At 41.7% G+C, this 12,029-nt stretch overlaps 3 protein-coding genes across 4 annotated transcripts; 2 read left to right on the top strand and 1 right to left on the bottom strand.

Moving 5' to 3' along the window:
- Positions 1-1,287: 1,287 nt before the first annotated feature.
- LOC124297194 (uncharacterized) lies at positions 1,288-2,986 on the top strand. The gene is made up of 4 exons (XM_046747944.1): positions 1,288-1,536; positions 1,675-1,813; positions 2,291-2,359; positions 2,572-2,986. Coding segments are annotated over exons 1-4 (309 nt in total). The 5' UTR covers positions 1,288-1,534; the 3' UTR covers positions 2,671-2,986.
- Positions 2,987-3,408: 422 nt separating this feature from the next.
- Positions 3,409-6,257, top strand: LOC124297191 (UPF0764 protein C16orf89 homolog). Of its 2 annotated transcripts, none has more exons than XM_046747942.1 (7): positions 3,409-3,580; positions 3,676-3,774; positions 3,857-4,006; positions 4,271-4,569; positions 5,081-5,216; positions 5,627-5,729; positions 5,790-6,257. In XM_046747942.1, exons 1-7 carry the CDS (start codon positions 3,436-3,438, stop codon positions 5,935-5,937), a joined length of 1,080 nt encoding a protein of 359 aa, XP_046603898.1. In that variant the 5' UTR covers positions 3,409-3,435; the 3' UTR covers positions 5,938-6,257. The 2 variants fall into 2 exon arrangements, with proteins under 2 accessions (XP_046603898.1, XP_046603897.1); XM_046747941.1 differs by having other exon boundaries at positions 4,271-4,665.
- Positions 6,034-11,570, bottom strand: LOC124297192 (lysosomal-associated transmembrane protein 4B-like). The gene is made up of 5 exons (XM_046747943.1): positions 11,344-11,570; positions 8,288-8,360; positions 8,032-8,193; positions 6,840-6,993; positions 6,034-6,686 (listed from the first exon to the last, which is right to left on the bottom strand). The coding sequence occupies exons 2-5, from the start codon at positions 8,357-8,359 to the stop codon at positions 6,571-6,573; spliced, it is 504 nt and encodes a 167-aa protein (XP_046603899.1). The 5' UTR covers position 8,360; positions 11,344-11,570; the 3' UTR covers positions 6,034-6,570.
- Between the last annotated feature and the right edge of the window lie 459 nt (positions 11,571-12,029).

Here is a 12,029-nt window from a genome sequence, read left to right as displayed (position 1 = left end):
ATTATACACCCAGTTATAGAAAAGTTGGGAACAAAAATTCGTATATCTACCTCTGTATAAATATTCGGAGGTTTAATTTGGATTCAAATTTAAGATAGTACACACTTATCGATTGTTATCAATTGTTATGATAGTATGAATAATCTAACTCAATACCATTACTCTGTGAACTTTTTATTCCTGCACACGGCCTTGATAATGTTCAATTATGTTGTAATAATGAAAATATATACAGTAGTGAGTAGAATCTCGATTATCCGAACCTCCATTATTCAAACCACAGCATGAACTTCAACCCATCGAGGGCCCGACATTTGGCAATGCATAAATACGTTGTTGAGAAAAAGATATCCACGGAGAACGTCCATTCGCAGTCTTACGTTACAATTAACGATATTTCAGTCAACTTTATCCGTGAAGGAAGTTAAAATTGAAGCCACGCATCATGTACGCAAAACTAATACACGCAACACAATATGCATTTGTAATGTTCTTTGTCGTGCAGTATTGTTTCACGTATCATTGGTATTCCATTATACGAATCCTCGCTAGTCTGAAGTACGCCCGTTCCCAATTAATGGGATAATGAAGAACGTAATGAATTTGGATAGTGAAGGTTCTACTGTAGGTATAATAGCACATTCACGAAGCATCGTATTGTATCGTTAGCCAGAAAGATATACCTCATACGAATTTTCAATCGCTTCTATGACAATCGAATAGTCTATCGTTACCGATTACTTGTATAATTAACTTAATACATTTCCGTACTCTTCGATCGTGTTGATTGCTAGCAATAATTTAATCATTATTATGTACCTCAGTAAATATATGATATACGTTATATATGTGGTTTGATTTAAATCGGCTGGTATTTGTGATCATGACGATGAGTTGAGCATCCTCGAAAAGACAGATAATTACAATTGTCGATGAAAAATATTTTACCACATGTAAGAATTTATTTTTCAAAAGCAACGTGAATATTTCCACATTTTCGTTGTCGTTTTTTTTTCTCCCTTGTCGTCGAAAGGCAAATAATACAAAAACGTTGCATATCTTCGTTTTTCACACTCGAGAATTTGTGACGTGTTAGCGTGAAATCGTTGTATCTATTAAGATGCAAACTTTGCTTTCAGGCAAGTGCCAAAATTTGAAACAATCGTTTCACCTACGTGACAAATTGAGAATAATGGTAGAATCATTCGGTCATACCGAAGTACGGCATAATCAGAAAAATAATTGCACAGTCTAGAGCGTAGCGTTTAAATTGATAGAATCCGTACAAGATCAACTCCTACGGGAAAAAGTTAATTTTCTTGACGTTTCCTCGATTCCCGTGATATCGCAAAATAATTCACGGCAAGATCGTCCCCTCTGCGAGACAATCATTGCTTGTGAGAAACCCCGTTCCATTAGGAGACCTTAGCAGGGCTTCCCATCGGGTATAAATATCATTGTCCCCATCCTTTCAGCACCAGTTATTCTCTCTTCCATCAACGAAACTGATCGGTGGGAAAAAAATTGCAAAATCATGTAAGTTTGCACCGTGCAGTGTTATCACTGCTGTACATATTACAACATCGAGCACCTGACCAGTGCTTCCGTAAAATCCGTCGCTCCTGCTGTTTGCAATTGGTATCGAAAAGACTTGAGACATTTTTTCCGTTCAAGGAACTCCGCGATTCTCTATCTTGCTATGGGGCTTGCACTTGTGTCATCGAATCTGCGTACAGCTTCCGCAGGCATCGCCGAGCTTCTCAACGGCGTCGACGACGCTGGTTTACAAGTGCCTCCGGCACACACCTCCGTGGTAGGTATATGAATCTTGACAATTCTCGAAAGTGTTGTATCATGGATTCGCAGGGTGGCTACAGACCGGGAACAGTCAGGGAATTTCGACTATGGGGAAAAGTCAGGGAAATGTCAGGGATTTTTACATTTTTTTTTTTAAATCGTTCTCAAACTTTAGCCGTGCTTCGTAAATTCAGTTACGTTAACTTTAGGAAATGTCATTTGTTCAATTTTTTATTATTTGTGTGAGACGAAGCAATAACGTGTGTTTCCTAGATTCAAATTTATATACTCAAGCTGCACAACTTCTGGAGCTTTTGGTCATAAAAGCTGTCCAACGTTACCTGAGTTTCGTGAGAAAACGTCGGGGAATTCTGAATTTCTTTACGGGAAAAGCGAGGGAATTCTATTTGAACACAATTGTCGCCACCCTGAATTTTAGTTTCATACGTACCCTAATCTTTAATGTGCATTTAATTCCACGATAATTTTACAGTCGAATTTGCTGAGGGAGACTTTGGAGGACAATAGCGTCGGTAATTCTTGTCAAGTCGAATATCAAGTGGTGAGTATAAGTGAAGGCACTCGACACGCGTTATCTGTGCGTTGGTGTGCGTTGCAAATTGCGCTGCGCCGCATGCGGTACGTAGACGAGGAAAGAAAGAGGTTCGATAAGTGTAATTTATGACCGCAAGACGTGCGAGCAGCTACTACCCGTGAAATATAAATCGAAACTTGGCTCGGAAGTTTTTCGACGTTTTTCTTTTCATGTTACAGACTAAGCGTGCCGTAGGTCGCTGCATTAAGTTGGGCCGCGACATTCGAGCCTGCGTTTCCGGTACATATCTGGACCCCTTTCATCCGGAATGTATGTAATTCGCAACACGCACGTCGAAGCGGAAGTTGAAGCAGAAGACCTTTGGCACGTACTGCAAGAACCCCTGAGATCTCATGTTTACTTATCACTGATTAATTCAAGATTTATTATCATTATGAATCGTTTGTTTCTAAAAGGGTATGTGATAAATATTCTAGCGAATTTTTTGTCATCTCCATTTATCCTCCGGAATTTGTATTTTCTTATGCTTGAATTAATCGTTAGTTTGTATAATTCTGACATGTATATACTTTCATTTAAATAACATACAAAAAATTTTACCAATAAAGAACATACTCAAATCCTTGCTATAAATCACCGATCGTCAACCTTCGTCACGCTCACTTGTAGAATTAAGAGAATAAAGAAAAAAAAACACAGTTTCATCAGCTCTCGAACAGAATATATTTGACTCGTTATAAGTTGAATTTAATTACCGCTCCCCTTCGGGCGACCGGCTTACTGTTTTCAAGAACCGATCTGATGCAAAAATAAGCACAAGAAGTAAGGGGAAAAAATAGCCTGACTTACCGCGCGTTTGATGAATAAAAATTTCATTTCGACGTGTCCCGCGGCGAAAAACCCACAAGTACTTTGAATCTTGAGATCAACTTTACGGCCGCCTTAGCTTGTCGTGATTTTTCTACGTTACGAGATTTAATTTATGTCTGCCACCGAGCCTCGGAGCGAGCTGGCAAGCTCCTGGAATTGGACCTGCAACCCATGGTGACGCGTCGACTGGAGGGGATCGTATATAGGCGACGATGCCAGGTGCTCACCTTATCAGAACCCATAGTATCGTCGTCATGAAACTTCGGATGCTGTTACACGGCATCTCGACGCTTATCAGCGTCGTTATTATTTCCGCAAGACAAACCCACTCCAACAATGCAAGTGACCACAAGCTGGGTAAGCATTATAGTCAGTCATCAGCGTCGTTTATCGTTATCGAATTCTCTATCCTACATAGTGATCCAATTGCGCAATTGATCGGACTTTTTCAGGGCAAAGAATCCTGGCGCTTTACAGGGTAGTCGATTTCATGGCGCAGAGACCTCGTCAGATGAACGTCGACGCGATTTTCGGACTCACCATAGCTGAAGGCATGTAGATACGTACTCATTAAGGGAGTAGCACTCGCCAGGCAGTATTTTACCTTGAATGTGAATAAATTTTCCTTCACAGCCCACGTTGCAAGCACTGTGAACCACGTGAAATTGACGGTTTTTCACCCTCGTTTTCGAGACGTCCTCATCGATATCCTGGAACTCTGCCGGCGCGCTCGTCGACAAGCCGCAACAGTAGTTTTAACGAAGACTAAGGAAACCGCGATATGTAAGCTGTATGTGCGTTAATGATAGATGGAAGTTAAAAAGTAACGGAAGGTTTTGAGAAAACTTTGGAAAGAGGCAAAAGTGAGTTGATATCCACACGGAAAAAAACCCCAACTTGGGTGTAAAATCGTAATCCTAACTTTTTTTCTCGTGGGAAATTAGCATTATCTATGAGTTGGGTGTACGAATTTGCACCCAAGTTGGGGTTTTTTTCCGTGAGGGTAAAGCTGAGCAAACCTTCTGATATTTTCGTCCTTCGTCTCAGTGAACCAAGTCCTGAATCAGCCGGAGATTTGGCAACGGCCTGTTGCATGGAGCTTCGGGTTATTGGGCCCCAGACCTCCACCGAGTGAGAACAACACGGAATCTTCCGTTCTGGAGTATTTCTACAAGGGGACGCCGAACGAGACCGAAAGCGATCGGTGTCTCTCTCAGCTTGCTCAAGACTACAGGAGGCCCCTTTGTCAGGTGTCGGAGCCCTGCGCCGAAATGTTGACAAGAAATGACGGGCCCAGAGGGTATCCGCTTGCGCACAGGCTGCTGTACGTCGTGACAGCTGTCGCCGTGAGTTTATCTTTGATTGAAATCAGTGCAGGATTAGCAGTTTGGGATACTGATCTCTGGGGCCCGGATAAGTCTGTATTAAAAATAACAAAATATGTACGTATACTTACTATAGACTTGAAAAACTAAAATATGGAAAATAGAAACCGCATTTTCTGGCTCCAAACATCATACTTTATGTAAGAAACCAAGTAAGGAATGAAAATCATTTAACTCTAATGGGTGACTCTGGTTGAATTTCACCCCAAACATTACACACGTTGCCTTAACTTTGCCGATGTTTTACAATATTTAAACAATAAACTTTGGTTAAGAAAATTGAGGGAGCTTTTTCCGCGATCATTAAACAATACCTAGGTATATTTTTTCGATTTTTAGAACTCATTGTTGACACAGAACATCGAATTTCAGCCTGTGTGACTTATATGCGATTCTACTGAAGTGTGACGTATTAGGGTTAGATAAAAAATATGAAAAAAAAACTGATCTTATTTTGCTTTCGCTCTTTCAGCTAAGATGCATGGAGCGCGACTCCACTCCGTTCGACAAACTTATACCTGCCTACTGCACGGCTATATTACAGGATGCAGTCGATATGGAAGATACTAACTTTCCAGCAATGTCAAGAGACATGATCTGCGAGCAAGGTGAGCGCTTCGTAACTTTGTGTCTAATGATCGAAGAAAGCGTTCCTCTCTATGAAAATCGATTTGTCATATAATTATCGGCGTACGAGGTGGCCACGCACCCAGAAGACCTGGAATTCTGAGGGGATTTTTATTTTGGTCATGAAAAAACTGGAAACATCAATTTTCTATCATGTGAATTAGAAATAATTTTTCGAGGTACCAACGATTTAGGTTTTAGTAACTTACTAGAACTGGGAAAATGTCAAGGAAAGCCAGGTTTTAGGTTTTGGAAAACCTGGAAACGTCATGGAATTATTTCCCCGAAAATGTGTGGCCACCCTGGCGTACCTGAGCTCCAAGATATTTCATGGAAGAAATATGAATTTTGAAATCCTCCTTCTCGTTTTTCACTCCAAATCTGGATGCAGTCATTCTCTGCGGAATGGCAGGCTATATGGAGTTTGCCAATGACCATTACGCGGCGTTGATACTGAGCTGGCCGAACGATGTGGGTTGTTTCACGAGTTTAGGGTGAGTTCAGCGCTGTTCAGACCTTGACGTAGGTATTTACTTTGATAATCAAACCCGTAGATTTGGAGAGGAAATATTTCGAAAAAGATTCAAGCGGGAAAGTGAAAGGATGGACTACGGTTGTGACAACCACGCGACGGCGTTGGCCGCAGCAAGTTTGTCTCTGCTGATCCGTCAGTTCGTTGAGACTTCAGATTTGACTGTGTAGAACAGTGGGTAAAAAAGTTTGAACCGAATTTTTGTATTTAAGAGCCGGTCGCCTCTGGTGAAACGTTGAATATCGACGAAGTTTGACACGAGGTAATAAAAATGACACAATAATTTATTCAATTAAATAATAAAAATGTTAGAAAACAGTATAATAATATTATGTGTATAATAAATTCATGTTCATTCATTCGATGCTTGTGCGGTCTGAATCGATGATAAGTGAGTGTATAAAATGTGCGATATCGGTATAGGTCTAATGTGTAACAATGACATGGGGAAAATGAACTTAAAAAAATTTGGAACGAAACTTGATGAAAATAAAAAAAAAAAATTCTTCGCAGCTCGCACACTTTTACCTGAGTATTTATATTATACACCAGCAAAATATCCTTACTTTGGTTAGACTGAGTATAAGTGTTGGACACATTTATACTTAATAGTGCAGAATTGCATTGGGACGAGAGTGAATGAATCGGACGATGTATGTACCTATATTTTGTCATGTGTGATGCTTTGGTGAAATTTTTTGGAAGTAAAACAATTGTTCAAATAATGACTATTTTACAATTTGAACGAGATTCCTTTGCTCCCCAACGATTTCTTCGATCGTTCGCTGTCCGTGTATGCAGTCCTATGCTTTGCGGTAATTGTACGGCCTTCCATACGGCCCGATTCTCACATTGGCCTTCTCGAAACGCAATTGTTGGAAGAAACTGTATACCACCAGCCACATGTAGACGTAAACAACTGCAACGGAGACACAGTGTTTTATTATTAGATGTAAAAATCTTATGACAAGAGCAATTTCACTAGCTTTTAATGACAATCGTCGAGTTCTCGGCAACAACGGACTTCTTTTGAGTCTTTCGAAGGTTTATCAATTGTTGAACGTTTACTCACCAACGGATATCAGACCGAATACTATCCAAAGAGAACCGTTGAGTACGTCGTCGTTCATAAAGAGCATCACCGACGTGTATATTACGCTGATCAAAAGCGACACGGCCAGCATAATACCCAACACGACCCAGGGCAGCATCAAAAACGTATTTCGCTGTAATTGTAAAAATTGGTGAGGTTAACGTTGGGGTTTGGCCTGCTTGAAAAATTTATCAGGAAACCGATGTTGCAGGTAACAGAATAGTTTCGCGGAGCGATACTTTGTCGCGCTATTTGATTGCACGTCGAGTGAATTCGATTTTCGAAGTTACCTCTATAGAATATTCTTTCGTAAAGATCGTTATTTTTCCATCAATTTCCTCGTTTCTCCAAAAAATAAAAAGTCGTCGTTTAGATAAGCTATTTTAATGTTCATCCTCTTTCATTTAATACGCAAAAAACTAGAATGGCATCAATAGATGGATATAAATCACAAGGTGTTCCGAAAAAATGCAGATCCCGTCGGTGAAAATTCTTCCTAAAGTATACTTTACACAGAGATCTTTGCTGGAGTAAAAATTTCACCAGGACCGATCGACGATGTGAAAAATTGATGCGGATAAATAAGCAAGTTTCGATGAACGCCAAGGGTAAATTTATTACGACAATAATTAGTCAAGTTGACGGTATTTAGGAAGAATAATGTGTGCTTGTGTAAAGAGTTGTTACGCTCGGCGATCGTTTTCCGCGGTGGTTAGACTGACATATTTAATCACGGTAAATCGAGCGGTTAACGAAGCGTCAAATCACGTTGTACAATTGTGGGTATCGTGTGCGAGAAAAAAAAATCCTACAACAGGTTAAGTCATCTTGCGATTATATTCGGTTATTATACTGAGAGCCACGCTGAGAAAAAGTTGCGGTTGGATAAACAAACGTGCAGCACACGAGCTCTATTTAAAAAGTACTATTCATTTTGCGGTTGGTTCTTTAAATGATCAAGTTTAACCGAGCGAACGTCACTCGCTTCTCGAAGTTGAAAATACAGTTATAGAGTCTGCAGCAAACTTTTGGATAAGATTATATTCTCTTCGTGAGAATTTTAAGATTCTTGCTTTAATACACGTTGAAATTCTTATTAGTTACGTCATTCTTTGATGCAGTCAACGACCATCCACATCCAGGGTCGCTGCCAAGCCCTCAAATATCTTACCTTGCACACTCCGATGATCAGCAGCGTTGAGATCAGGATCGTCATGCACAAATTTATCGCCAATATGATTTTGACTACCGACTGCGGCAGAAAGTCAATCACGATAGTTTTCCACTCGACTTCCGTTGTCAGCATGATTATTATGGCGATCACAGCAAGAATCTGTGGCAGAAAATCGTAGGTATTATGATTTTTCATTTTCATCACAATCCTAGACGTGATCGAAACGAAAATAAAATTATCTAATTTCACTCACTATTCCACATATTCCGCTTATTATGGTCCCAGTCCTGAGGGAGCAGCACCGGCAGCACGTTGTGAGCTGCATCCTGGAGGAGGTTTAAAGCTCGTATGTTACTCTGGCGAATTGCGTCGCGGATATTTGTACACAAACTGGGTTAAAATAATATCGCGACCACGTGACGCAGTACAATTACGTCTCCATATATACACGTAACGACATAACAGGCATGTCATACGTATATTTCTGCAAACAATACACATTGCGATGTCATGTCTGGATTGGGATAGACTTTAGCGCTGACACAAGTTATAAAGAATGCGTTTAAAATACCGCGGTCGACTCGACTCGTCGATTCGCTCCCTTGCTTTCTCACTCTGCCTAGAATCGTGCGTCAGAAAACCGCGGTTCTTCTTTTTATTCCCCTTCCCCCTTATTCCCTTGCACTTTTCATACTTCTCCAAATCTTTATCAACCCCAAAATGACCGCGAGTGTCGTATCAACCTTGGCACGGTTTCACGCTCGCTCGGCCAGTGGATATATATTTCTAGGCCAACTTTGTACTCCACGGGAATTGTGTGTCAGACTTTGAAATAGCACGATGCATCACGACGAAGCGCTGCTAACGATTTTAATTAAGCCGGCGCTAATCGTTCGGTCGAATTCATTCTCCGGGTTTGCGTACCAAACAGCGAACTTAGTAATATGGGTGGATTAATATTCACGTCTATTCGTGAATGCCCGGTGAAAATAGGTCGCCTAGAATGACCTTCGCTATTTTCGACCTCTCGCAGCAGGCCGCCTGATCGGCCCATTGGCGACCTTTCTTTTCGCCTGGTATAGACAATGCTGGCATTTCCGGGCCAGATGCGGTTCAATGTTTGTGTAATCAGCCGCAAAGCCGTCTATCAAATGCCGCGTTGAACCTTTCAGCTTTTGTACAATTATTGCTTCTGCACCTCGATCATCGTGCGTTGCAGCCGCGGGGCAAGTGGAACGGAAATATTAAGCGTTGCAGCACCGGCCCGTGGTGGTCATCGTGTTTCAATTATACAACGGAGCAGGAATTCCCGCTTCTTTTTAAAACAAACCCGGTTCACGGCATACGTACACCCTGCAAGTGTGTTATTATATGTATACGTAACGCAGTTGAGTTTCGTCATCTTTGCATATTCTGCACCGTAGTGTATACAAATAATTGGTGGGAAATTATGAGAGATTTGTTAAAACAAACGAAACGTGAAGCTTGAGAAATTTGAAAACAACGATTTACCGTTGTTGAAAAGTGGTGAAATTTGAAAGATTACGAAACGATGACTTGTTAAGTGCAGCTGAAGCTTGTCGAGCTGAATTTTTTTGGAACACTTTAATTGAAGCACCCCAGAAGAGAAAGTCTGAACTTGTTGACAGCTCAGTATTTCTACTGAAAACTCACGCGATTTTCAACAGTTTTCTACGCTTACGGTGTATTATTTTATTTCAATAAAATCCAATTCGATTAACTCGAGTTGCGTGTGTTGAACGTCCGTTTCGTAATTTCCTTGTTTCGACACATTTCCGACTTACAGACAGTCACCGAACGTACATCCGGATTCGTCCTGAGGAAACACGCTGTGAATTCCAGTTTTGATGACGAATTGATTGATCAACGAGGTTAAAGTTCGATCCGGTAAATCGGAACATTCTTTGCGTCGAAATTGTATTACGATCTGTTAGGTGCCGTAAGTGAAAAGGGTGTTGGAGTATAACTTGTTACTGCAATTATATATTTTTTTAAACTATGGAATATAGAAATATTTTCTTCTTTATAACGTTTCGCTTCGATGGTCAAAGTTGCGGTATAATGTAAATTGGTGACGATGAGCAGCTCGAGCATATATGACGGATTGCGTGTCATAGTTCGAATTAGGAAATATCTTTTGCCAACACCCGCGTAATCTGGGAATTTCTCAGCAACGTTGAACAGGCTTCAACTTCGGAAAAGAAAGGAAACTGGCTCTCAGGGACGATTCGTGGTGGAGAGAACTGGTGTCACCGGTGTACATGACCGTGAACAACAAGTCGATATCGAGGCCTGATGACGCTCCTCATAAGGAAAGACTCACGGGCCTTGTTTGCCTCGTACATACACATAGCGAAAAAGGTCAAGTGACCAAGAGCTGACAAAAGTTCGGCAGACAAATGGCGTCTCAGACTCTTCAAGACTCGAAATATAAGGGCGCGTGAAATTTAGGGATAATCGTAAATTATCCGAATATTGCCGCATAAAATAAGAAGCTTTTATTTATAGAAGGTGAGTAACCACATGGCAATCATATGCGGTTAAAAATAATCTGAAACCACTTGACCGGTGCAGAGATCGAGTGCATGGCGAAAGCACACTAGGTACTCGAAATTTTTGACCGTCAAGTGCAAGCTGCTGCTGGTGTTCGAGACGCGTAGATGCAGGCGGTCTTCTTACTGTGAAACCGAAGTAAAATTTTACTGGATCCAGGAGGTATCTCACGGTCCGCTTGTTTTGTGGATGATAATAAGGATTGGGCCGTTCTCACGAAACTTTCGCAGCGTTATATGAGTCAAAAGCAGCGCGGTGGACCGTCTTGGTTACTTAATTCACCGTTTTTTTTTTTTTTTTTTGTTTTTATCATGCTATTGGCGCGTCGACGAGAGAATTTCCGCGCATAATGCGCCAAGACAATTAAGTATTGAAAACCGTGCTTGAAAGGCGTGGACAGCCGTCCGGTGGACCGCGATACCTTTTTTGATAAAAAATCCTGGGAGTTGGCTCTGGCCTGATAGCAACTCCCAGGTACGGAAAGGAAGTTACGTCAAGCCGCGTCGAACCGCGTCGAAGCATCTTTGATGCCATTTTGCACCGATCGAATCTCCGATAAGAAATCGAACGCCTGTCTACATAGAAGCCCTGTGATCGAACGATGGCGGCCTCAAAGAGAAGACGTAAAAAAAGAGACAGAGAAAACAACCGCCATTTCAACATATCGCGAATCACAGTGCGTTCGTTGGGTAACAAACTTCCCGATAACAGAATCAGCACGAAGGGTATACTCACGTGTGTCTCTAATTCGTTCCTTTTGTACAAAAGTTGTTTCATGTACTGCTTAATTAATGGTCACTGCTGTCGCGCGATTACTTCCCATGTACGCAAAGCGTTGACTAACAAAACAAGAGAAAAAAAAAAAAACCACAGAACGGATCCCGATTTAAAATTGCGCGCAGATCGTTCGCTGTAGTCCGATCAGAAGAGAGGATGGCAAGAAACTGTGCCAAGACCACGACTCCGCGCCAAATGCGTGACTGTGACCAACACCACCTTGGTCTCGGTAGCGTTACACCGACCGTGTGGAAACCTATACGCTACGTGGGCACCCGGGCAACCTACATCACCGTGTGCCACTCCATCCATCGGCATCTCGGCGTGTGTGCGTTACGTTCATTGCCACGAAAGATGGACCCACACACCGGACTAACGCAGACTCCGTTTCAGCGTTGCGCATATGGGCGGGTACCAGTTCACAGGTGCATTACGTCACCTTTGCGATTAGCAAGGAACTGCGTATGTTCACAACACTATTCGAGGAAGGTCGCCAGCTGTAAGATTCCGGAGAATATCATGGAGAGGCCGAGTACGCAGATATGTACATGTTTAGAGACGAGTTAGACGAAGGTCAAGGGACTGTCATCATTTGCACTGGAATACCAAGTATGGATAGGTACGTACGCGTACGGTAGGTTGGT

This window comes from Neodiprion virginianus, chromosome 2 (assembly GCF_021901495.1).
Source record: "Neodiprion virginianus isolate iyNeoVirg1 chromosome 2, iyNeoVirg1.1, whole genome shotgun sequence".
Lineage (NCBI taxonomy): Eukaryota > Metazoa > Arthropoda > Insecta > Hymenoptera > Diprionidae > Neodiprion > Neodiprion virginianus.
Note: the sequence above shows the minus strand (reverse complement) of the source record. Positions and strands in the feature narration are given on the sequence as shown.

What these genes read in the sequence shown, in the direction of transcription:
- LOC124297191 (XM_046747941.1), top strand. Translation starts at nt 3,436, where the DNA reads ATGCCAGGTGCTCACCTTATCAGAACCCATAGTATCGTCGTCATGAAA. An exon ending in GACTAAGGAAACCGCGATAT is followed by an intron (nt 4,007 to 4,270) that starts GTAAGCTGTATG and finishes CCTTCGTCTCAG; the next exon opens with TGAACCAAGTCCTGAATCAG. An exon ending in AGACATGATCTGCGAGCAAG is followed by an intron (nt 5,217 to 5,626) that starts GTGAGCGCTTCG and finishes ATCTGGATGCAG; the next exon opens with TCATTCTCTGCGGAATGGCA.
- LOC124297192 (XM_046747943.1), bottom strand. Translation starts at nt 8,359, where the DNA reads ATGCAGCTCACAACGTGCTGCCGGTGCTGCTCCCTCAGGACTGGGACC. An exon ending in TAAGCGGAATATGTGGAATA is followed by an intron (nt 8,194 to 8,287) that starts GTGAGTGAAATT and finishes TTTCTGCCACAG; the next exon opens with ATTCTTGCTGTGATCGCCAT. An exon ending in ATTCGGTCTGATATCCGTTG is followed by an intron (nt 6,687 to 6,839) that starts GTGAGTAAACGT and finishes TCTCCGTTGCAG; the next exon opens with TTGTTTACGTCTACATGTGG.
- LOC124297194 (XM_046747944.1), top strand. An exon ending in CTCCGGCACACACCTCCGTG is followed by an intron (nt 1,814 to 2,290) that starts GTAGGTATATGA and finishes ATAATTTTACAG; the next exon opens with TCGAATTTGCTGAGGGAGAC. An exon ending in GTCAAGTCGAATATCAAGTG is followed by an intron (nt 2,360 to 2,571) that starts GTGAGTATAAGT and finishes TTCATGTTACAG; the next exon opens with ACTAAGCGTGCCGTAGGTCG.